Source organism: Lates calcarifer, linkage group LG9 (assembly GCF_001640805.2).
Source record: "Lates calcarifer isolate ASB-BC8 linkage group LG9, TLL_Latcal_v3, whole genome shotgun sequence".
Taxonomy (NCBI): Eukaryota; Metazoa; Chordata; class Actinopteri; family Centropomidae; genus Lates; species Lates calcarifer.
Genome location: NC_066841.1, coordinates 7,993,821 through 8,020,534, shown reverse-complemented (window position 1 = coordinate 8,020,534; position 26,714 = coordinate 7,993,821). Strand labels below are relative to the sequence as shown.

The 26,714-nt window shown below is 38.8% G+C and overlaps 1 protein-coding gene across 3 annotated transcripts; it reads left to right on the top strand.

Annotated features, from left to right (window-relative positions):
* Positions 1-1,065: 1,065 nt before the first annotated feature.
* Positions 1,066-26,242, top strand: hook3 (hook microtubule-tethering protein 3). 3 transcript variants are annotated; one of them, XM_051072856.1, is made up of 24 exons: positions 1,066-1,243; positions 7,185-7,270; positions 7,421-7,493; positions 7,689-7,739; positions 7,951-8,083; positions 8,219-8,286; positions 8,472-8,534; positions 9,108-9,191; positions 11,814-11,977; positions 12,090-12,230; positions 12,603-12,690; positions 12,885-12,998; positions 13,152-13,262; positions 13,478-13,562; positions 13,688-13,757; positions 16,435-16,575; positions 16,933-17,020; positions 19,351-19,385; positions 19,564-19,646; positions 19,875-19,975; positions 20,094-20,198; positions 20,456-20,527; positions 20,883-21,019; positions 22,653-26,242. In XM_051072856.1, the coding sequence occupies exons 1-24, from the start codon at positions 1,187-1,189 to the stop codon at positions 22,666-22,668; spliced, it is 2,166 nt and encodes a 721-aa protein (XP_050928813.1). In that variant the 5' UTR covers positions 1,066-1,186; the 3' UTR covers positions 22,669-26,242. The 3 variants fall into 3 exon arrangements, with proteins under 3 accessions (XP_050928813.1, XP_050928814.1, XP_018525952.1); XM_051072857.1 differs by having other exon boundaries at positions 21,196-26,242; XM_018670436.2 differs by having other exon boundaries at positions 20,883-26,242.
* The last annotated feature ends 472 nt before the right edge of the window (positions 26,243-26,714 follow it).

Genomic DNA, 26,714 nt, shown 5'->3' with positions numbered 1-26,714 from the left:
ATTGGTTCCCTCTTGGAATGTCATGTTAAGGTGTGGCACATGCCAAGCCATGTCTTACCTTTCTGCTGTCCTTGCTGATTAGCATCTCCTCCACTTTGTCTCTAAGGTATCTCAGCAACCTCCACCCTTTTGTTTCAGGTAGGTAAACTGAAGCCAACGAAAGCAGCATGTGTTGTAAGTGTTTCTGCTGTTCTACAGCTGAGAACCGGTTAGATGAGAGTCTTACCCTGGTGGGAAAATACTGTAGCTGCTGTAGGAGTCAGTGCTTTGGCACCTTTTGCATACACTCCCAAGTGCACATCAAAATGCATAAACAATCCTGTGATTGTCTTTGATGGATTCAATAACTACTTGTCAGTCAGGATCCTTGTCATGACTTTCGCAGTTTACTGAGTTTGGTAGTGTGCCTCTGCTCTGATGATGTTCCACGCAAATCTGTCTTAGCATGATACGGCGTTGTCTCTGAGCACAACCCCTCTGTCTTCTCTGAAGGAAGTGAGTCAGCTGTGCACTTTTCCCAAACTTGGCTCTTCACTGTTCAGTGAAGGGGGGTAGATGAGGCAGCTATTCATATAATGAACTGCTTCAGTTTTGGCTGCAAGTCAGTGGGAGGGTTGTTGAGTTCATTTTCCAGCTTATTTAACTAACCACATGCTACTGCAAACTACTGAAGCTTAGCACCTTCAGAATTAATCAAGTGCCATTTTCAAATTAGTTTTTCCCAAAGTATTTGGTTGTATAACCCTTTAAGTTCCCATCGTTGTAGCTGAATAAATTGTAGAGCTCAGATAATGTAATGTCAGACATATGTAACAGATCCTGTTACATATGGATCCTTGATCCAGCAAGCCAGTGTCCTTTGTAATTTATATTTTTTCTTCCCTGCCCCTAAAATTGGCCTATATGACACTAAAAATATAATCTAGCTTTAAAGTATATTCCATATCCTTCATGTCAAGGAGGATTTTCTGTACACTGTTGGAGCTTTTTTCTATAACGGTGGAAGTTTTCCTTTAAATACATTGCAAACTCCGCCCACCCAACCCTCCTCTGGTAGACGCCGGAGGAGCGAAGCAGCGAACCCGACTATTGGCCGACGGATAGCCAGAGACCTCGGGAGTGTATGAAGCCGACTGTTAACTTCAGGCTCAGATCGCCACCCAAAGTCAGCCTGTGTTAGGTAACGATGAGTACATCGGAGTCGTTGGATCGAATGGAACTGTGTGAAAGCCTCTTGACATGGGTAGGTGATCAAATACAAAGTTTGGGGGTTTCTTCTCACTGACAGCTCTCCGGCGCCGGCGATGCTAGCTAGCATACAGCGCTATGCTAGCTCGATGAGCTAACGGGGATAACGTTAGCCGACTAGAGGAAAATGACACGGGCTCACATTGGTTACGTATGCAGGCCAGCTGTTTGCTGCTTTAGCTGCTGATGTGTTGCTTGCTAGCCGCCAGCAAACCACATACCCAGTCTAGACTATAATTTTGGTTCTAGCTAGCCCTGTGAAACCAGGCATTTAGCTAGCTCAACTTTCCTAATGCTCTGTCGTATGTTGCAACAGGGGGATCAAACGGCAGAGACGTTGGCCTTGTTATTATGGTTCAACGCGTTTTCCTCTGGATTGAGCATATAAACGTTACAGCGCGGTGTCTGCTTTGAGTCTGAATTCCTGGCATTGTTGTCCAGTGTATCAGTATGTCCGCTTTCCCTTCCCCGTTCCTTCATCCGATCAAAAAATGCCAAATGCAAGGTAGCTCATCGGGCGTGCATTTATAACGTTACCCTACGTATTTCTAGTCAAAGGTTGAATTAAGAAACTGCCAGATGGGAAAAGGGCATCAGATTGTGGGATTGTGCGATCACGTGCTACCTTTTTGTGCATGTTTACATTGTTGAAATTCAGCTTTGTGGCAAGAGCTGGGGCGATATTAATCTAATATATGTTTGGCGAAGTGCCTGAGCATTCATAATGTGCTAATGTTTTGGGTATGACCAAATGCTTTGATTCATAATTTGATCCAAAGCAGTCCGTGCCAAGCAGACAGGCATTCATTCACTGTTCATATCACACAACATCTAGAACTGAATGGTGACTGAACTGTTCAGATGGCATCTAAAGCAAACTGTGTATAGGTACTAACATATCTTTACTACACACTGCACTGCAGGCATAAATGTCATAGTGTATAGTGAAAACATGCATGTGTTGCTGGTTACAGTTAAGCTCAATACAGGCAAGCCACCCTGCTTCTGCAAAGTCACGTGCTTCCTTACATGTCATATAACCATGCTTCAAATCAATTAGTGGATTCCCTTTTGTGAAACTGAGAAGTAGGCCCCTTGGAGCTTTTGTGCAGAACATAAATGGTAAGAAAAACACAAACACAGTATTTCATTCACAACATGAAAACTATAAAATCAGGTTTATGTGGACTGACTCTTTGTTAAAGGTGAAAGCTTTGAAGGAAAGGACAAATTATGGTTTCCACACAAAATGTGTTCAGTGAGTTGGTAAATTTAGTTGTTGCACAATTACAGCCAGTCTCCATCCTGTATCATTTCAATGCATCACTGTCGCCTCCTCCTCTTGTTGTCATAGCTTGGTGTATGTATGACAACTCAGAATGGCTTCTCTTCATTTTTCCACAAATGATGTGGCTGGCGAACATTCCTCACATACCTGTCACTGTGTGACTGATTATTATTAAAACACATGGGACTGCACCTTTTACATAATGGCAGTGGAGATATGAAGGCAATTGTGTCTGCTTTAGTTCAGTGCAACAGGGCGGCCATGTAGTTTTGATTTAAGGAGGCTGAATGTGTTTTATTATTGTAGTTTGTGTGCCACAATGGTAGTTGCCAAATCCGTACAATATAATGTTGTACTCCCTGAAATAAAATATAAGCAGACATACTAAATTAGCCATTAAACCTGTCTGCCAAATACCATTGTGCCTTACTGAGAGATGATTCTGTTATTTTGCCTATCCCATTTATCAGTGAGGGTAGGCAAAATAACAAAAACACCTCGCAGTTTAGCAGGATGGCTGGTTCTTGCCTGCTGATCAGTTTGTCTAATAAGATAATGCAATGCAAGTGATACAATTAAATCTTGTGACAGTATTGTCACTGGAAAAGAATGATAAATTAAGTTTTTCAGTTTTTAGCCTTGGTGCATATAATAGTTCAATTGTTGTGCAAGAAAATTATTAATTTTAGTTGAGCAGAGCTATTGATGTAGCCTTAATTGTATGACTTATTGTGGAATAAGTACAGTTATCAATACACATGGTGAAATGTACAGCTCTTCTATATGGAAGGATATTACAATTCAACAAGAAAATAACTGGATATATGCAGTATATCACAGCACCATTTCAGAGAATCCTGTCTGACTTCTATGGCTCACTCATGCTTCACATAGGAATGATGTAGTATGTTGCACATTGCCAAAACAACTAGGTGCATTGCCTGCATTGTGTCTTGGTTATTTTTGTAGGATATATTTTGGTAGCTCAAACCACCTCATCAGTCACCAGATGCACACTCAGTGCTACTGTCAAAGTTGCATGTTGTTGCCTTGTGTGGCATTGGTATGCTATTCTCTCTATTGGAAAACGCATATAATCAAACTAATAAGCTGGCTAATCTAAATCATCGTCACTGTTGTGGACATCTGGTCACCCATGACAGTAATAATTTAGACAAGTATTCTTTAGACAACAATCTCTTCCCATATGAATTAAAGTGGAGGCTTCTGCAGCCTTATTCCTAGTCATATGGCGCATGCTTTTTCCACAGCTCAACTCTCTCCTTCCCCAGCTGTGTTTCCACAAACCTGTAGGTGTGGATTTCCTTTTTTGACCTCAGTCTGCCCTATCTGTTTGACTCGTGCATGTCCATACTTTAGCTGTGCCTTTCCTTGACATATTTAAGCCAGTATCATGGGAAAATGCACCTTTTATTGCAGCACTCTCTTACGAGCCCTATTAGCAGATTGCTATGGTTGATGTTATCAAAGCAGACTGATTCTAATCTGGCAAGAGCAAAAGAGAAAAAGGAGCAAATCTTGAACTAAACTAGACCCTAGAAGTGCCTCAGGTCTCATGGTGATTTGTTTCGAGATTAAGTCTAAAGTTCTGAAGTTGTGATTTTGCAATTACTATAACGTACATAAACGTAGACAGAAAATTCCACAAATTAGCTACAGCTACTGGTTCAGATGGAAATTGATGTTGAAAACCTTAAGCCTAGTAGCTATGAGCACCACAATGGGGTAGCTGTTAAAGCAGCCTTGTTTAATAGTGAAGGAAATGCAGAAAATATTGTTCCAATAGATGCAGAGGTGGTTGTTGACCTCCTTTTACTCTGTGCTTCAAGGTTCAGCGATTAATGTGATCATATTAAGCTGATTGGGAAGTGATGATGATGACGCAGAGGGACATGGCTTAGCCCAGAGCTATCTGTGAAGAGTTCTGATGTTACCACTTGAAACAACAAAGTGTGAATAGCTCCTATTAATTATTTTATGGTGAGAACCATTGACCTTCAGTCCAGGAAATTTATGTGCCATCAGTAATTGTTATGAAGGCTGCAAAACAGGCATCATTCACTGACGGCTGGTACCCTACACAATGTAATGAACACCATAAAGCCACTCACCTTCAGTCAGTGTTTCACTGTGGCTTTCACATCACATGGGCATACATCCTGTTTAAAGGCTTTTCAGTCCATTGGTATGCTGCATTTTTGGTGATGTAACACAGTTGAGCATGTGGAGAACGTGTTACTGACAGGGAATTTAGGATGTAAATACAGCAACAGAGCTCTGCAAAAACTGTATACTCAATCTACAAAATGCAACAGATAGTTTTGGATAAATTGGACCCAAAGTAGCTGGTCGATTGAAGGTGACCTGATCTATCATCTTAACTCATCATCACCAGCCAAAATAGGTGCTGATTGAGCCTCCAGTCTGACATCAAATGAGGCATACGACGTGTCATTGATTTGTTTGATTCTCACAAGTGCTTTCTAACAGTCTGTAGGTAACAGCTGTTGACTGGCGGTCATGTGTCTGTCAAGTCCTTTGTTGGCCATCTGTATGTTTGTGAATTGCTGGCTCATCCTATGTTTCTTTGCTTTCATGTCTTTCCTGAAAAAGGAAATGAAGCAGACCAAATGTTGCTGCAGTGGAGAGCCATCACCAAGTTTAGAACAATAGCTCTGCATGCAACCATTTCTACTGTGATGTTTGTCTTGTTTCAGTTCCTTTTAGCACAGAACAACTCCAGGAGAAAAGTGCTTTGTCTTGCTACGGTGTAATTTCTAATTATTATAATTTATAATTGTGCTGCTTACATGTTAGTAACATGTTTATATTATAGTGTTTTATGGCATGTACACTGTATGGATTGTTGATGTGGTGTTCTCAGTCCCTCACTGGTAATTGATGTTATGTAATCGGGGGTATTGTTTTGGTTGTGTTGTGTGTTGGCTCTGGGCCAGAGGCTGGCTTTAGCTACTAACTGCTTTAGTCATACACAGATTAGGTACCTTAGTGATACTTGACTGCCTCAAAACCCAGAATGTCAATAGGTTGAGATGTTTTGAGAGTGATCACATTTAGGAAGGTGTCATCTGGTTATCAAGTCATTTATATGATATCATACAGACAATCATACAGCAGCAATACAGCAAGCTTAAGTTAGTCAGTGTAGGAAGGTCAGATTTTACACGAAGCTTGCAGTTGATTTTTGTCGGTTCAATAGTTTTTCACAAGGTATAATGGTGCACATAAAGTCTTGACAAAATTTGAACCAGTTACCAAATAAAATCTTCAATTTTCTGGCTACCCCTCAAGGGACTGACCCTAATTGTCCCCTTGAAGATAAGTTGGTGATCATTGCAACATGTAAAAGTTAACTTTTACGAGGAGGTATCACACTGAATGTTCAACAGTGAATGTAAAGTAAGACAACAGCCTTAAACCTTTTTATGTAGATTAGTATTTGTCCAGTGATGGTGAGCATGTTATTGTGAGTGTCATGTTGCCCTCATGTCATGTGAAGTGTATCATTTCCTGCAAAGTGTCATCCTAGAGTGTTCTTGTTTACTTGTATCAGTCGCTGTCTTTGCTAATATTAATGCAGTGCCCTTAATGGCTTTACTGTGGCTTAATGAAACGCTGCTCAGCATCCCAGACCTATATAGTTGATTCTAAAGAGTTAAAAATCTAATGAATCAAGTGCAGTGGATTCACTCCACCTTTTATACTTGTTTGAAATGGACACTCACATTAGTACAAGTCAGTAGCCAGAGATGGTGTTGTTCTTGCATCATGTTTATTTTGAGAAAGCCGTGTAACAGTTCTACAGCCAGTTTTTCCACAGCCATGGATTTAAATGGCAACAAGTAAAATGGCATATCCTCACTAACTCTACACTTGTAGCTGCTTTCCATAGTAAAATCTTTTCACTCATAAGAACTTTGAATGGGTTTTATATTGGAAATGATGACAATGCCGAAAATATATGTGACTATATTAAAATACAGCAGTCTCTCAAGGTATTAAGCCAAGCTGTTGAATCTCTTGTTTGTTGTTGTTTCCGCTCTCTGCAAACTTGTGACTAAGGGCTTGAGAACTGCATGTCGTGTCCGAGCCACGTAATGAAAAGTGAGGCAGGAACAGAACGACGTGCGGCCAGAATTTCAACCACGTCATTTTCTTCCTGTCAGAAATCCAACATTCCTAGTCTCAGTTTCCCCTCCTCTTTTGGCACGTGGACTGTTGGCACGCAGACTCACTTCTGTCTGGGCAACAGACTTTCAGCCTGGAGGAAAAAAGAGAAGGAGAAGGATATGAAGTGTAGAAAGGGAACAAAGGCATGCCAAAAAAATATTTGAAATTAGTGACAGAGGTGACATAAGAGAAACTGAGCAAAGATGATAAGCAAAGTTGAGAGGAAATTTGCAAGGACAGTAAGTGAGACTTTTGAAGCTTTGTGTCAAAACAACACAATTTAAAGACAACTTAGATATAGAATTGTGGTGGGAAAACTAAAAATGCATTGGCAAAACAAAGTTCAATTACTAATTTTGTGGGTGGGTAAGTACATAATTACATAGTTTTATCCTTCACCAAGTGCTCAAAGTCTGTGCGCTTATCTGTTGTATAGATCCAGACATTTGGAGTGGAGGCTCCATGCAAGACAGTAGAAGACTTGACGAGTGGCATTGTCATGGCCCAAGCTCTGCAGAAAATGTAAGTTTTCATCCTTAGAAAATGCAATATTTGTTATCAGTTTTTGTTAAAAACCCTTCCTTTCTCTTTATCATTGTTGGTGGCATGTTTTGACATTCCTGTGCAAACTGAAATATATGTGCCTATCCTTTTGTCTGTTTGTTTTTTCAGAGATGTAGTGTATTTCAATGACGCTTGGATTAGTAGAATCAAGCCAGAGGTCGGGGACAACTGGAGGTTAAAGGTAAGGATCACACATTATTTGGTTTAAAAGAAATGATGCATGGTTTAGGTTTTGTTAGACCAGTTTCTTTTCCCTTTTCCATTTGCTGTATGACATCACAGACCTATCTATAAGTATGAATGAACCGTCTCTTCATCACTGGTATTGATACTGATATTGTGGGTAAATGTCTACATAAATACTCTCTTGTTTCAGGTCAGCAATCTAAAGAAAATTCTGAAAGGTATCCTAGACTATAACCAGGAGGTAAGACCAATCTGCTGTATTTGTTTTGAAATAAAAAGGCTTAATCAGTACTTTGCATTAAGACTACATAGGATGTTGTGTTGCTGGTAGGGAGAGGTTGTGACTCCACCCTTAATCGCTTTAGAACAATACAGGCCATGATAATCTAATTTCATATAATGAAATATTTTTAAAAAATAATGAAAAAAGAAAATATTTTGCCCCTGTCTAGGTCTTAGGCCAGCATATTAATGACTTCACACTACCAGATGTTAACCTCATTGGAGAACACTCTGACGCAGCCGAGCTTGGGAGGATGCTACAACTTATACTGGGCTGTGCTGTCAACTGTGAACAGAAACAAGGTGTGAATTTCATATTCTGTGTGTGTGATATGGAAATTTACATCAGAAAACAATGTTCTCTGATATCACATTTCAGCTGACTCAGAAGCTTGAATTTGTCTCAACATTGTGTCTCTTCTTCTCTGTTTTTTCTAGAATACATCCAGACCATAATGATGATGGAGGAGTCTGTGCAGCACGTTGTCATGACAGCCATTCAAGAGGTAGACTATCATGCCATTTAGACCTGGATCAAACAGGATTTGCAGATGGTAGTCGATCAATGAAAATAAAGTGGGACTGGTCAGATGACACATCTACAGGATCAGATAGTAATCCTGTGTGAGAGCAGGATTGACAAAACAGTCAACTTCTTCCAACCATTAACCTGTTTTGTTTGCTTCTCTAGCTGATGAGTAAAGAGACTCCAGTGACGGGAGGAAATGACTCATATGTGGATCTAGACAGACAGGTATGGAGACTTTATTTACTGGGGTGCCTTTTAAATCAAGTTCTGTTTTCTATTAGTGTCATCAATAGCACCTTCTTAGTTTGGAAAGATTTGGTGAAAAAATTACGAGTCTTTACATTTTCTATACACTGTCTAGAATTCAAGAGTTTAAATATAACTGGCCTTGATTAAATTGACTTTTCTTTTAAGGTACGATATTGAACATTCACGTGCCTACGTCTTTGAAAACACACATAGACACTCTCCAGTATCTGGATTTTCCCCTGAAACCTCAACACCTGTGTCATTACACACAAATAAAAATCACTTTGAAACATGACCCAGATCTCCCCCCACCAGCCCACGTTTCACCCTCCTCCTTTTTGGCCACAGAACTGTAAAACAGCTGGGTCTGTGGAAAAGCTTCCCTCAGCACTGCTTTAACTGCTTTAAAAACATCTCAGACTATTGTTTTGTATTTGTGTAGCCCCAGATCCAGAATGTCTATGAGGTGGAAGTGAGTGTTTCTGTGGTATCATACAAATGGAAGTGAAATCTGCATGGTTTTGATTTGTTGTTTCTTTATGTTCTCAGCTGAAAAAGACAGTGGAGGAGCTGAACGATGCTTTGGCTACTAAGGAGGAGATCGCCCAGAGGTGTCGTGAGCTTGACATGCAGGTTGGTTTTATGCATTTGTAATCCCCATTTTTTTGGGCTCTTTGAACACTGGTATTGTACATCATAGCAGAGTATGGAGTTACTCTATCACATGTCTTAATGACATAACTTGCAAGACCCCAACAGTGGATTTGACAAGTTAGTTATTACTTTTGCACACTATTGAAAAGCGAGTGTTTGAATAATTAGACATTAAGTAATATATCAGTAGTATTACTATTTAGGTTACAGTCTGCTGCTTAGTCTAAGGTCCTATTTGAACTATTGAGTATCAGGTATTATTCACTAATCTTGAATAAAACAGTTGGTGAAAAATATTGTAGATAAATGAGAATTTTTATTTCATACTTTATTTTGTAGTTGATCGTTTATTAGGTTGAATTATAAAGAAAAACAGCATGGTATGAAGACGTAGTGCTCCCACATCCATCCAATTACAAATTTGACTTTTTTTGTTTTTAACATCTTTTACTGTCTAACTGATCATGTCATTCTCCATACTTTTACAGCTGTTTTTTTGGTTGCACTTTAAAAGCAGCTCCCTTTTCTGCATAATTTATACTGTGATTAGATGCTATCAAAACACCTGATTAGCTGATTTATGTGTTGCTGATATGTCATTTACTTTGAAATTACATTTACATTTAAATTGTTCATTTTTTTGTCACTGCAACAGTGACAAATTGTCGCAAATAGAGAGATAACAGATTCATAACAGATGATCACAAGTGACATTATTTATTTTCTGCCTAGGACACAGCTACTTCAGGAAAATGGAGCTGCAGTTTAAAGGGTTACCTACTCTCCTGTTGTGTTAAATCAGTTTCCTCTTATTTCCTGACTATTTCAATACTGTGTGCCTTGCTTTAAAGGCCCTCCATGTCCAAGAGGACCGTGATAGACTGAGGTTAGAGTTTAATGAGCTAGAAGAGAGGGTAAATCCAAACTTTCTTTTTTTTCTGTCTCTTCCTCCATCCATAGTGTGTGGTGTGTCTAATAGTCCTGGAATTTTTTTCAGTCTGCTTGCACCAGCATCCCTTTTTGGAATCCAGATCCCCCCCTTCTCCTAATTATGTGTGCATGTGTGTGTGCACGTTTGTGCACAAGTGTTTGTGCACACGTATACACACTGTCCTCCTGGGGCACACCAGCCACAACTACAGTTTTGTGTGGGTGTGTCAGATGTCACCCCATCAATAATAACCTCCTGCCTTTTTTACCTTGTTGTGTTTTCATGCTTTCCCACAGCAATAATAGGCAGCAAGAGGAAAAGCTTGATTTTTGGACCAAGAGGAAGGAGTCATTACATGGCCGCACTGTTGAATATATGTCAAATACTTATACAATGTATGTTATTAATATGTTATGTTACTATTTTAGAGGTGTACATCTAGAACCAAAAAGCAATCCACAGCACCAGTGCACATACTGTAACTCAATACCTGTAGGAACTGTAAGGAAGTGTTTTTAGGAAACCCTTCTCTGCTTTAAGAGTAAATATATGAATCCCAACTTATTTCCTGCCTTTCAGGCTGTCCTGATCACATGTTTGATGTGATACAAGCGTGTTGCAGTGAGAGAATTGTCACATTGGTGCAAGTTCTCCCCGGAAGCTTCCTCATAACAGTGTTACATACATTGAAACAGCATACATTTTACACATAGGAGTGTTAAACAAAATCAAAATGCAGGCATAGCAAGTCATGTTGTGATGACTTGCAAATACATTTAAAACCCCTACAAAACAGATTCTACTAGGACCACTAACAATAACACAATAATAAGCCCTACAAAACTCAAAATTTCCTTCAAACATTGAACTAAACACAAGTCTATACAGTGATGCAGGCCTAAGGTTAAAACCAAAGTATGGTCACACTGGTGCTCTGTGAGTCAGAAGGCCTTAAATGAAATCCCTCTCACTTACAGTTGCTATGTAATTTGTGGATATCACTTATACGAGACTAAGTTCATAGAATGTTTACTCCCCCAAAAAGTCAGAAAAGCCCAATGGCATTTACTTTAAAGGCCCAAAGAGTTATTGACAAGATCTTAGCAAACCACCAAACTATCAGGGATCATAACTGGTGGTATGTGGTCGTGAAAACAACCAGCTTCTGCTTTGCTTTGTGTGGAGTTTGATTCCCTGTCTATCACACTGAGAAGACAACATCAAACCATATGTAGCCCTCCTTGCTATGTTGGAGCTTCTTGGTTTGTGTGTTTGGTGTGTCCTTGCTTTATTACTGAAGTCGATGCTGCAGTGATTGTGAATAACCTAATGGACTGAATGCTGTGAAGAAAATATTTGATAAAGTTTCAGTGCCATTCCCTTCTAACTTGTTTCTTTTCTCTGTTCCTCTTCTCTCTATCTTTTTAACACCCTTTCCATCTGTACCTCTCTATACTTCTCATGCTCCTGTTAATCATTCTGTCGTCCTTACCATTCCTTTTTTTTGCCTTTTCCTCTGTTTTTGACCTTTGCTGATCCTTCTTTTCCTCATTCATCTGATTCCATGTATTGCACTACTGAACCTTTTCTTTCTGCCCTTTCTGCTCCTTTTGTTTTTCTCTGTGTATTTCCATACTTTGCCCTCTTCCTTGCCACCCCTCCTCCCCCAGGTGGCAGCTCTGCAGGAGGAGAAGAGCAGTTTGCTAGCAGAAAACCAGGTCCTGATGGAGAGACTCAACCAGTCCGACTCCATAGAGGATATAAACAGCCCGGCTGGACGCAGACACCTCCAGCTGCAGACACAACTGGAGCAACTACAGGAAGAAACTTTCAGGTGTGGAGTTGCTTGATGGAAGAACATTTTGCCACATAAACAGTGAGAGCTTGTTTTACCGATGCCAAATCTTCAGAGTTGAAGGATGATTATTTTCGCTAATTCATTTTAGGTTGGAGGCAGCAAAAGACGACTATCGGATCCGCTGTGAGGAGCTTGAAAAAGAACTTTTAGATGTGAAGTCACAGAATGAAGAGCTTGTGTCACTGGCTGATGAAGCCCAGTCTCTCAAGGATGAGATGGATGTCCTAAGGTAACTTTGGATGCAAAGTATTGGCTCAGGTTTTCATGTTAGCATTCACTGTGTTACAGATAATCTTTGTTGAGTGCATTCAAATAGCATGAAGGTATAAGATATACCACATGGTATTAATCAGATTGTTAACTATTTTTAGCAGCTTGTTAAAACATGATCATGCCTGTATAACTAAGTTTTGTGTGAAAATGAGTCAAACAAACAGGAAACAACAAAAGACAAATAGCGTGTTGAACCACTATCCTGTTATTTCAGATTCTTCTTGTTTCAGGTGTGTTGCTACGCAAAGAGCCTTAGTTATGCTTTCTACCTCCTCTCTGTTATGAATACAACATCACAAAATGAAACTGCGTATTGTTTTCCTCCTAGGCATTCATCAGACAAAGTGTCAAAGCTGGAGGGCACAGTGGAACACTACAAGAAGAAACTTGAGGATATGGGGCTTCTCAGGAGACAGGTACACAATCACACACAGACAGCAGAAAAAACAAAATATATATTTTTATTGTAAAGAGTTTTACTGAATTATTCTCACATTATAACCTTTTACTTGGCTTGTAAGAAACGTTTATTATAAAGAAGTTTTTCTGCTAATCACCCCATGATTTATGTTCATGTAAGACAGCACATATTTCTGTGGCTATTTTTCAGAATAAACTTATGGAGGAGAAGAACACTGTGTTAATGCAGACCAATGTCAGTTTGGAGGAAGATCTACGAAAGGCAAATGCTGCCAAGAGCCAGCTGGAGACATACAAGAGACAGGTACCCAGCCGGCAGCCATGTTGACTTTCACATGCAAAAATCACTTTTTACATTACCCCCGGCTGGAGTGTGTAACCCACCTTACTTTGATCATCTATTATGATACTCACGCAAACATAATGTGTTCTTCTGAACTGTCATCTCTCTGCACAGGTGGTTGAACTTCAGAACAGATTGTCGGAAGAGTCTAAAAAAGCAGACAAAATGGAGTTTGAATATAAACGTGTCAAAGAGAAAGTGGACTCCCTACAAAAAGAAAAAGATGTATGTTCAGTTCACTTTATTGATTGCATTTTGTTAGTAATATAAGACCAAAGGTTGTAAATAACTTTCACGTGCTACAGCTTCATTAAGTTACTAGAGTGGTAGCTAAGTGGTTCACATATGACATTTAGAATTTTTAGTCCAGATCCTGCACTGTTTCCCTTTTGCTCTCTGTATCAGTCATTCTCAACTTCTCTCTCTTTCTCCCTCTGTAGCGTATGCGGACAGAGAGAGACTCACTGAAGGAGACTATTGAGGAGCTACATTGTGTCCAGGCTCAGGAGGGACAGCTTACATCAAGTAAAGATATGCAGGAGTGGCTAAACCTGAGTAGCTGAGCTTGGTCTTTTTAAAGTATAGTGAGTTTAGTGAATCCTGAATAAGTTGGGTTTACCCTTAAATAACAGTACTGTCTTTTTGCCCAGGTCTATTCCCATTGGTCAGCAATGATGGCTCTGATTCGCTGGCTGCTGAGATCACCACCCCAGAGATCCGGTAGGACTTTTCAACCCAACCTTTTGTCTCACTTTAGTGCTTTAAAAAAGAGGAGGTAGTGATATAGAGTTGTTGATGTCATACAAATATCATTTAATATTTAATATATATAATTAATATTATTTTTATTTATTCAGTAGGTTATCTAGGTAAGGGGTTGTAAATATCATGCTTTACAGAGGAAGGAATATCATAGCAAAGTATGTAAAAAAGTATATAAAAGAAGATTTGAGTTTGTGTGTGACAGAAAAATCCATCAGTATTGTGTATTTTAGAAATACTGTATATTGTTATGCCAAAGACATTTACTTCAAAAGACCTGTTTTCAAGATTTTGGACCCAGTGTTGCAAGTTGAATGCTAAAATCACATCAGGCAAGATGAAGGTTAAGATTTGAGAGGTGCTTTACAATGCCAGGGGCTGACTCTCTTGATGTTGCCGATCTTGGATGTGGATGTGTTTAGCATGTCTGTGATGCTGTTGTTTACTGTGTATCCAGATGGTTTCTGGCCTGTTCCTCCTGCTCTCTCTGCCATTTTAAGGTAGACAAGAGTTTGGCCTAAAAAGAGCTGTCTCTCTGTAGTGAGTTATGTAATAGTTGTGTGTGAGTTACATCAGCCTGACTGCTGCTCTCCAAGAGGGTTGGGTTTTCTGCTGTAGTATGAAGTGCCTGGATAATATGTCAGTACTTGTGAACTTAGAAAAATGTGGATTTACATTGAAATCATAATCTTCCAAAAGCTGCTTATGAGAAAAAAAACTTTACTTGAGTTAAACCAGTCCAGGCAGTTCATTACCGTTTAGGTAGAGTAATGAAAAGCTGTTGTGTCCTGAGGTGATGTCATATCCTGCAAGCGTTTGCAGATCAAAGTAAGATGTTGCAATAGCAATGTTTCATGTGAGATATCTACAGAGAAGGCCAGTGTGTGAAATGCAAAATTGCTAACTGGGTATCCTGCTGATTCATGCTCAGTGTTGGCTGTCAGTTCAGTGTCCAATAGTGAGTGTCAAAAGTAGCCTGAAGTAGGCTGTGCATAATTTAACCTGTTGCTTTTATAAGCAGCATCTGGAGTTGATTTCTGCCCGTCTGTTTTTCTCTAAACTGACCACAGCCAGGAAAACAGCTGGAAACACAGTCATTCTCTCAGTCTGCTGCAGAATAGGAAACAGAACTCCATCAGAAGAAATCATAGAGAAGAAATCGTCATATTGATGTAATGTTTTTACCCAATAACTCACCCTGGAACCTCTTCTCAACTCTCATTTGCCTTCCTTGGCCTAACCTTTACTAGCCAGCAGCTGTGAGTGTGTCTTCAAACATTTAGCCAGTTCTCCAGTTGGAAAAGAGTCAACAGCCACACCCTAAAAAAACAAGACTCAAGAAACAGACTGTGCTCAGCGCTATCAAAAAGAAGATCTAACCTGATCTGTTGAGTAGATGGAAAAAGCCGAGCTATTTGTAAAAATGAATAGGGCCATCTGAAACAGACAGATCCCTAAAATAAACCTCTTATTTAAATGATTGACTGATTCAGTTTCAGGAGTCTCTGCCTGCCTTGTGTTTTAGTGTTTAGCTGAGTACAAAGACTCATTCCTCCTTATTTACATCCCACTGTACTGTGTGCAATGCTCTGCTTTGTTCCTTTGTGTGCCTTTTTTATTTTATGATGCAGAGAAGATAAATAAATGGGTGAGTGAAAGTGGGTGCACAAGCTGCTTCCACTGCACTTCAACTTAATTAGTTTACAGAAAAGCACTACAGTGCTCAGGGAAAGCTGTAGGTTCCAGCTGCAACTTTGAATGTTAACTTCTTGATTTTGGCAGCACTTACTGTATTTCATTTTTCTATTGTAAAGACACAGACACTACAGACTGCTGAAAGGAAACACATGAACTGAAGAGCAGGGCGGTAATGCCAAGTGGATAAAAGAACTGAAATAAACTTGTGTAGACTCATTGTCTTGTCATCAGGACACAGACAGACAGCGAGCCCAAGGTATAGCTACTCTGTGGCTGTACCATACCTGTTTGTAGCTCTGGAAAAGTCAGTATTAGACACTTTAATGGTCCAGCTTTTGCAGTATTACAATAATCTTGCTGCTGCAAATGTTATAGGAGCAGCTATTCAGATCAAACAGATCTACTGCATAATTCTGTTTGCGTAATAGGTGTATGCAGAATTAATTAAGTTTGCCAAGTGCTAGCATAAATTAACGTCTCATACTTACCCTGGCTGATGCTCACTCGAGTGTGATCATGTCACAATGTGTATGCCTACTGCAAGATTTAGCTTTTAAAGCAGTGTGTGTCTGTTGTTAGTGTGTTAGCATTACTTAGAATTCAACAATACGTATAGACACACACTGTATGTATTGTTGAATTCAAAGTAATGCTAATGTTAACACAATAACAACAGAAACAGTTGCTGCATCTGGACCTGTGCATTTGTTCCAATGCAAACATGTGTGGGTCAACCAAGTAGTAATCTGGGACACATACGTATAGAACACATGCACACACTGATGGTCTCTGTATGTTCTTTATCCATTAGAAAGAGATACTGAGGTACATATTCTCTGGGGTGTACAGGTGTATAGCAGCCAATTGTTTGTTTCAATTAAATGTGAAAGGAATTAACGCTCCAGTGTTTTTTTGTTTTTGTTTTTTTTTTTTACAGGGAACATTTGATTCGTCTTCAGCATGAGAACAAGATGCTAAAGCTGGCCCAGGAGGGATCAGACAATGAGAAGATCGCACTGTTGCAGAGCCTGCTGGAGGACGCCAACAGAAGAAAAAATGAACTGGAAACAGAGAACAGGTCAGCAAAGAGCACAGCAGCATGCAGATTAGCAGTGAAAGGAAAGGGGCTGAATTGTTCATAGCATTTGCCATGGACACTACTCAATATCTCATCAAAACTGAATGAAACCAGAGCAAACTACAGAAAATCTCTTGGTTTGTTCATGTAGTTTTGAGAGGCATATATTGACTGTGGGGAGATTATGTTTGGAATGTGGATCGATCTTCTGTTTATTTCCCCACAAAGATTTCTTTGTCTTTGCTGGAACTTCATCGAGCTTTTTGACCTTTTTATCTACCACTATGTAGCTTGCAGGTTGCTCATTGCTTTGTTAAAACTATGTTGTCAGACTGGTCTTTTGTACCCCTTATCAAGGTTAATCAATCAGCGCTTGATGGAGGAACAGAGTCAGGTAGAGGAGCTACAGAAGACTCTTCAAGAACAGGGTTCCAAAGCAGATGATGTAAGTAATTAAATGTTTGTTCTTTCTCATGTATATGTGTGTATAAAGCTGATACCAGCTGAAATGTTGGCAACAACCACAGAAGGTCAAATTCCCGTCATACCTCACCTGGTGAATAAAGATGGCACACAAGACCACAGCACACTGCTCCTCTTGATGGCTCAAGGTTTTTATATTTTATCTTAAAAAAAAAAAAAAAACCTGCAAAAGTGAAAAGAAAAAATGATTTTTACACACTATAAGAATTTTTTCTTTGGCCAATGCATAGAAAACAGTTAAAATCACTTTTTATTTCCTTTTGTTGTTACTAACTCTTCGTAATATTAACCATTCCTAACACCCATTTCATCCATAGTGTTGTACATTTCATTTCTTTTACTGTGTGTGCCTTTACATTATTTCTGTTGTAACATTAGAAAATTATTAGTTTTCCTGGGATGGCTGCAAGCCTCAGAGCATCATAACAGAACAGATTTTTATTAAGAAAATGAAATCCTCGCCTATCAACTACATGAAAATCTGCAAATGATTTTATTCTTGTTCATATTAATATATTAACATACACCTCATCTGTGACGCTGAAACACAAAAAGGAAAATTTCCATTGTCTTCTCTGTTCCTTGTCTCCCACAAACCAGTTTCTAGTAGGAGACTGGTATTTAGGAAGAGGAGGTTTGGAGCAACTCCCAGCAAGGTTTCTGTATGAGAGAGAGGGAGAGAGAGCTTGCATGCATGGTTATCGCAATCATTATGTGTCTTTACTACATAATTAACCATAATCAAATTTTTGTTTTTCTTTTGTGGGGATTTCCAGTTCATTTGCTTTTTCTGTCTGTCTTTTCACTCAAGATGAACAGAACACTTAGAGCATTTTGTATTTTAATTCTGTATTTTAGATGCAGTCTAGTTTATTAAAAAAAGGAATAAAATAAGCAGAGAATGGAAAAACTGATTTTCCTAAGGAGGCAGAACAACTGAGGAAAATCTTTTTTATTGAAGTAAAATTATCAATACAGTTTATACAGTCATTTAGGCAACAAAGTGGAGTTTCAAACATCAGGTACAAAAGATGGGAAAGACTGATCACTGTATGGATGTAAAGTCATCCACATTTGGCAGGTCTGTGATTCTTGCCATTCATACTTGCACTTTTTCTCCTTCAAATAATGCTCCCACTGTCAGACAATAGTAAGTATATTTTTGTGATTACTGACAAATTCCCTCTTTTAGACTTTTAGACTTTTCTCTTTCATGACCTACAGCTCTCTTGACTTCTTGAGCCAAATGTGTCACAACTCAGAATGTAATACAGACACACAGAGAATGTAAGAACTCCAAGATATATTTCTTTGCAAATGAAACTCCAACTTTGATGGCTCGAGTGATTCAATTTTAACCTTGTATTGAGCATTTTGTTTTTTATGCCTTTAATGTATTCGTTACACTGAGTTGCACATTAGGGTCACTTTTTCCCTGGCCAAGTGTCCTGATTCTGCAGGTACAGTATCTTTTCCTGTTAGAAATAGAGAAGCATCTTTAATCAGTCCTTAGTCAATTGCTACATGTAGATTTTTCCTCCTTGTAGAAACCCACCTCTCCTTGTTCCTTGATGCTGTTGCCTTCTAGTTTAGTGCTAGTCTGAGCATGGAATCTTCTTTCCAGTACTCTACAGATTTCTTCTTGCACATGATTTTGCTGCACAACACCTAAGATACCTTGTGGATATTGGTAGTGCCAATGGACACAGGATAAAAAAAAATAATAATTTGAACATTCATCTAACTGTGAATATTCGTTGTGGTTATCCACCCTAGAAAATCATGTAATCACCCACACAGTCCTGGTTTGGTGTCTACATTACTTCTCTATTGGTTTACTATTTGAAAATTTCATAATTTCGATTTGATCTCCTTTCCCCAGTATTATTGACGTTACACTTCCCTCTGTTGGATGCCATGGGAAATGTTCAGAATTTTGTCAAATCTTTTTCACCAAAGACCAGACCTGTCTAAACTATCTAAAAGCATTTGAAGCATATTTATGTTGTAGAGATGCTGCAAATATTGTCCCAGGTTTCCAATCTTACCAATTGTGTGTGGGACTTGTATTCAGTATGCTGTGTAACTAATTTGTCATGCAGTGAACCTGAACAATTTCAGTGACTAGAATCACGCCAATGTGGCTGTAGATATCAAAATTAAAGATGAGCCACAGTAACTGAAGTGTGCTGCAATTTCTGTATTTATCCAACAGAGTGGCTATTTAAATGTTTCCATCTTTTTGAAGATATAATATATGTTTAACTTAATTTTCATTTTGTCTCTTTTTAGTCTTCTATTCTGAAGAAGAAATATGAGGAGCACATGTAAGTGATCTTCTTACAGACTCAGAGAATTGTTTTCCATGGTTAGGATTATGTAAAAATTAATTTGAAGAGAGCATCAAGTGTCCTTGTTGTGTAATTCTGTAGCGCTGAACATGAAATATGAAACAAAATTAGGCCAAAAACATATTTAACAGTCATGCTGTGTTCTTTCCATTAGGGAGAAAGTACGCGAGTTGAACAACGAGTTACTGAAGAAAAACGCCTTCATCGACGAAATGGAGCCTAAGTACAGCGCCAGCTGTGAGTGTAGAGTCCTGCTAAATTTGGAATGTGTGAAGTGCACTTGTTGCTTGTTGACCTTCATCCTCTCTCTCCATCCTTTCCTGTCACTTTTAAGTTTGAAATCATTATGTGCAATGTCACTGCACAAGTATGACACTGAAGCCAATAAATGAATTCTTTGCTTCAAAAAGAAATGCATAAAAAGAGTACATAACACTATAATTAAACTAAACTGTTCACTCTCAGCCCAACGAGTGGAGGAGCTGGAAGAGGCCTTGAAAAAGAAAGATGAAGACATGAAACAGATGGAGGAGAGATATAAGAAATACCTGGAAAAAGCCAAGAGTGTGAGTATATTTTTTGCTGCAGGGTCAACTTAAATATCTGTAACTGTACTGTAACCAGTGATACTTGCTGTAGGTGCAGGTCAACATGAAAACTGTGCGATTGATGTGTCCTCTACAGGTGATCAGGACCCTGGACCCCAAGCAGAACCAGGGTTCAGGTCCCGAGGTCCAGGCCCTTAAGAACCAGCTGCAGGAGAAGGAGAGGATGTTGCACTCACTGGAGGTAATCAATCTCAATCGGTTAAACATTAGAACAGTTACATGATTTAGCACAGAAAGGATTGGACTCGGCAGCTTGTAGATCAATGTGGTTAACAAGTTAAATCATAGATGATCAATGACTGGAGAAGGGAGGGGGGCATTAATGTGTGTGTAAAAACACATTGGAAATATTTTCACATTTGTGTTTAGCTTAAAGTGTTGCTTTAAAAAATTCTATCATTTCTTAGTTTTTTGTGCCTTTATTTTTGCTCCAAACAGAAAGAGATGGACAAGACAAAGACCCAGAGAGATTACGAGGAGAAACTGATTGTGTCAGCCTGGTACAATATGGTAAGAAAAACCTTTTTATTTTAACCACTAGAGGGCAGCATAGACTGTTCTTTAAGCTTAAAAGACACTGTTTGCTCTGTCACATCCTTGATCAATAGCTGGTGTTAATGTTCATGAGTTGTTAAATTGGCACTAATATTGTGTTTGAGCCAATTCACTCTCTCATGCATCAAGGTTAGTGGACTGATTATAGCTAATTCTCTAGTGACTCTCTTACTCTGTGTTGGAACAGCTTTGTGCTCCTGCATAAGTTCTGACTCATACTATTCTATTGAGTCCCCAACCATTTACTGTTTTATATACTGTTAGTGGCCATTAAGGCCATTAATGAGACTTCCTCCATATGTTTTCCTAGGGTATGTCTCTGCAGAAGAGGGCGGCCGAAGACCGACTTGCCAACACCGGCTCTGGTCAGTCCTTCCTGGCCCGGCAGAGACAAGCCACCAGCACACGCCGCTCCTATCCAGGCCACGTCCAACCAGCTACCGCAAGGTAGATGGCAACAGGGCAGAAAAATACTGCGACAAACTACCTTACAAATCCCCTGAACTTAACATGCAGTAGATGTGCCTTTTTTGAGGCACTCTTATTTCCATTCATTTCTAATGGAAGTTCTTGTTTTCCTGCATTCTGCCTATTGATTATCTTTTTTTTCCCTTCTTGATCAGATCCATGAGGTAGAGATGCCAGGCAAGGCTGTCCAAATCTTGCACCACTTTTTTCCCTGACTAAGCATATTTTACCCTGACTCCTGTGATGCCAGGCTTCTACCTTTTTCAGCCCCTCAGCATATTTAATAGGGTCTGACTAATCACTCCAAAACACCCTCTCTTCCCCCTCCTTTCAACCACTGACTTTCCTCAACCTGTACTCTATGGCAAACCTTTGCCAGGCAGGTAATCTGGACCCCAAAGCTGAGAAGGCTCGCATCTTCTTGACAAGTTACTGTCATTTTTGTTTAGAGGAACCGCTCTACCTGTTCATGCAGTATTTATGCACATCTCTACCTGTGATAACATTTGAGGTTCATCTTGTTATTTTTGCCTGGAGTTGGCAGATTTTCTGTCCTGAGTTACCCGTTTTAACTCTCATGATGTAGCTTTAAGAAGGTTAACTGCAATTTTCAGTTACGTGTGTCAATGTTTCACTTGTTATATTGAAATGATAATTTCAGAAAGTTGCTCCTTTGCCATGTCATTGTGTTAAAGAGCTACAAATACATTGAGGCATAGGAAGATGTATAGTCATCACGTGTAAATGTTCCATTTGCTTGCTAAATGGTCTGAGTGATTTCTAATGGGACTACAAGGTAAAAAAAAAAAAAAAAAACAGGTTTCTGTTGGCTGGTAACAGTGCAGCAATAATTGTGAAGGGTAATTTTTCTCCCAAGGGAAAAACAAAGAAAAGTTTCAGTTGTTTCAGGGTGTGCAGTCCACAGCTGGGTAGATTCACTGTATACTGGTTTTCATCATGTTTCTTAAGGAGCCGTTGTCGAACAAAGTGAGAAATGCATCAGTGCACATGGTTTTAGCTTTACCAGCATTTACCAGGTTGTCTCAGACAACACCTTATGTGCCATAGTGATAAATTTAATGTTTGTACCACAGTATTTGGTTAATATTATCCTTGAAACACCATGCAGGCTTCCTCCCTTTAGATCCTGGGACTGTCTGGTTGAAACAAGATTTAGTTTGTAGATCACCCTCAATGCCAAGAAGTCAACGAAGAGAAGGCGATTATTCAGTACAGCACATTCAAGCAAACTTACTCTCCATATCATTTTAGAATCATTTGATTGTTATTATAGTAGAAAAGGTTTTTCGGTGTTTGTTAAATGGTGTTTGGATAAGCACTACACAGTACTGCCCATGCCACTTTAAATAGGAATCTTGAATATGTATGCTCGTTGCAGCTGTTCCCATTCTTTTTTCAGCCTGTCTTTTCTTTGTTTGTCATTGTTTTTAAGGCACATCATGAATGATCTCTCGTTGACATGATGGACCTGTAGAAGCATTGAAATTAACCCTGTTAATTTGTTTGTGTATCTGTTTAGATAAGGGCCAGAACTTCAGGCTAACAGGCTCCATCATCTGACTGTTATCTCTCTTCTCTCCTCCTTCAACAGCAATGTCACTGCATGACTGGCACACCAATGAACTGGCCAAGCCTGGTGTGGCTGGGCTAGGCTGAGGCACTCGATGCATGAACTACCTGCCTGCCTACTGTTTGCATGACTTTGCATTGACTCCAAGCCTGCAAATAACTGGCAGCATGAGCACTAACAACCCTCTGCAGTGTCATGCGTTGTAACCTCCAGACAAGCCTGAGGAGGGAAGTGTTCAGAGAAAGAAAACTCCTCACCCTGATTCCCCCAATTAAACTCCTTTCCGCCTTTCCAACTCCTTACCCCTCTTGTTCTGCTTTTTTCTGTTATCCCCACCATCTCCGCTCCTCTGCCCCCTCTACTTACTCTTCGTGGACATGCCTGCTTGTGCTTCCCCACTGCATTTAGTCATTTACTCTTCAACGGATAATATGTTACAAACACCTAGGACAAGGGCAGAATATTGCAGTATAGTCTGTTGATCAGCCAGTTGGTTCAATAGGCCTTTTCTTTAGTGCTTGTATGTAACTTGATGTTGGCTAGCTGCTTCAGGATACCTCAGTGACATATTTCCACATATCTGTTTTTATTGACATAGTTGGAGGACAGTTGGCATCACTAGGAGGGAGATGTTTGAGAGGTGTAGCCTGCACATTAGTCTGCATAACAAAAAAGAAGCCAGCTCCCCTTTTAACTTCTCAGTGTGTTTATCTCCTGCGATGGTTCTGCCCGGCCTCTCCTCAACATGTTGCTAGATGGCATCTTAGAAGTGCTTTTACCTCAAGTATTAGTGAGTGCAGCAAGTTGAGACTAAAGGAGGGCTTATGGGGCATTACCAGGTTGCCCTGTATGCTTTTGGACAGTTTGCAGTAGGAGCATAGGATGGCAAAATAAACGTTTTAAATGAATAACATTGTTACAGATATGCTTTTATACAGGATAAAAGCCCCCATTAAGCCTACATGCAATTTTTCTTCAGCTGTCATTTAATGTCAGTGTAGCATCTATTTCTTGATAAAATGCATATTTAATAGATATGATACTATATAGTGTTTCTGATGATGGCTATGCCGTCTTGTGTTATTTGTCTAGCAGCAAATAAGTGCATTTTGTCACATGTTTGATACACTTTACCTTAAAAATTAATGCTAATTTGGTAGAAACGTCAGAATATTAAAAGATAAGGTTATGAAACTGCACATTAGCTCATGTAGGCTAATGTATAGTACATTCATCTGAAAGGGCTAATCAGTTCAAAGATGTGGAAAGGGAAAACAATTACAACAATTTAAAAATGAAAGTTTTGGCATTGTTAATGGAACAAACTGACTGCTTAAACATGCAGCGTTAACCACAAAGCAAGATGTGAGTTACATTGAACAGTAGTTATAGTATCAGTTATAGCAAAACTTTATTTAGTATTGCTGTAATACATACTGTACATTTTGTGTAGCTTTTTTTTTAAATTAACTGTCTTATTTAAATTATATTTCTAGAGCTGATCCTTGTTGACAAAAAGAGTGAGAAAGACTCAAAATAAACACCTGGACCTGTGGATACATGCATATTATAGACATAAATGCATACCTTTATTTAAATGGGAGAGATGGTTGAATGCTCCATTTTAGTGCCTTTGTTTAAAATATGATACAAAAAAAGACTTTCTGGCTTTCTTAGGACTAAAGGCACTTTGCCTTTAAAGACCAGGTTTATTGTGTTATTTGAAAAAAGAAAAAAACTGTCTGAGATGGGCTTAAATCTCACACGATAAATTTCTTGACTTGTATTGTTTAGATTTAGTAGGCTTAATGAGGGTTTTTTCTTCTCTGTTCTTAACCTGTTTTACTCAATTTGTATAATGTGTAACCCTGGTTTAATTCATGCCGTGCATTTTTATCTCAATGGCTTATTTATTCTTTTGCTGCTTGTACAGCGGTGTTGTTACTTTTTTTTTTTAATATTAGTAGTATTATTATATCACCACTTATACTGTTACAATGGATGTGAAGTTTCCATACAGCATCAAAATACTGTTTAATACTTGTCTTATGCAACAAAAGGAGGAGAAGGCTTGTAATAGTGTAGTGTTTGTCTCCATCTAATGAAAGTGACATATAGGTTATTATATTAACTGTGTCAGATCAGATCAGAGTAAACTGGAGAAAACAGTGCACAGTCATATTGTATTTACCTCCAGTCTTTTCAGGAAGAGAAGTTTCTCAGAAAATTACTTTGCTAAGAAACTTATCATGTTTGAAAATGAATGTTTTCTCATCAACAAAAAAAGCACATTCAACATTTTTATTCACTTAATTGCTAGTGAATATACTGTGACCCTGTAAATGATCATTTTCTCCAGTGACAGCAACAAAGACTGGGGCCTTGTTTGTGGGAAGAAGGGTTCATTAGCTGTTGTGGATTTGTATGTAACTGCATTAAAATCATGTTAGCACAGATGTTTGGTAAAGTATTTTTAATTAAACAAGGGCAAATCAGATTCCATATCTGGGCATCAAATACATTTGTGTTCCAGAAGTGAGTAATGAAATAACATTTCCAGTACAAATTCACTTGCAAAGGAAAGAGGTGACATCTTTTGTCTAATTCTCTACTTTTTTCTATGTGTTTTGTAAACCACTTGCCATTAACATCTACAGTTTGAGCTGTAAGTTACACAGAATTCTTTTAACCGTCCATCCCCACAAGTCGTTGATTTGGTGAGAAATCTGTATATAATGGAGCACATCCACTGTATGGTTGACCTGTTTTAAGTTATATCAGGGATGTTGGGGAAACATTTTTTGTTGCTTAATATGTCCCTGAGGAGAAATCATATTGTGTTATCCACCCTCAAGTCAGCCACTGTATTTTGTTGCTATTATGTGTCTGTGTTTATTCTAAATATTAACTTGATGCAAATAATGAGATAGTGGGGGAAAGATTATCACAAGGGAGTTGCAGCAATATAACCAGAGAAACTAATGTAAAAAGCCAGCTAGTTTGGGCCATTTTCAGACCTTATTAATGCCAATTTCTTCTCAATAGAGAAGGAAAGGATGACACCTTGATGTACTGTTCAACCTATAACTCAAAATCCTTCCCTGTTATTCACATTTGAGAACAAAATACTAAATGAGGATTGCAGTTTCTAAAAGTCAGTCATAATGTGGTGTGTTACTTACCTAAGCTAAAATGACTACCCAGTATTTCCTAGTGTTACTTGACTGCTGACTGCACTGTGGGCCAGTCAGAAGTGTATTATAGAGATGAAACAAACAACTTGAGGCTGTTCAAAGGTCAGAATCTTATGACAATGTGTGCAGTGTTTGCTGTATTTTTTTACTCATTGGAAAACTTTTCTTTACATATTGAAGTAGCAAATAACCTTCCATTTGCCAAGTTTTATATTGCTCTTATACAAACACACTATGTACATACTCAATGTGACAGTGGAAGTAGAGGAAGTGTCTGGCCATTTGAGAATGAGGAAAATAAACTCATGTCTAGGTAGATGGATTTCATATAGCATCTGTCCGATGAGGACCTATTGATGTGCTTCCTATACTGCAAAACTTGGAAATGACATTGTAAATAAAGCTTGTATAAAACAGGCTGCTTGTTTGTTTTTCAATTCTTACATAACACACTGACCAATATTTATTTCTTAAAAATCTCTCATGCTTTCAAAAATTATGCACATCCTGAGCTGGTTTTTGTGTCTGGTTTCATATTGTTGTTTAATAGTGCTCATTTAATCTGGTGGGTATAAATGGGTTAAACCAGCTGTAATTGATATTTTTAACATTATCACTGAAAATGTGAAAGTGGCTGCTGACTGATGATGAAGCTCCAATTTGCTATATAGAGCTTTATAGTGCCCTTCAGCCCATTGTTTAGTTTGTAGCTCACATGGCCTCATTTTCTCTAAAAGATAATTAGATGTCTGAAAAAAAACAGATTCATTTTACCATTGTTTTGAATACATTTTCATTATCCACAACTCTCCTAACCATCTGGATGAAATAAAACATTACCTCTGCTGAATTTTGAACTTGTTTAGCAAGTTGTGCTGCTGAAAACAAA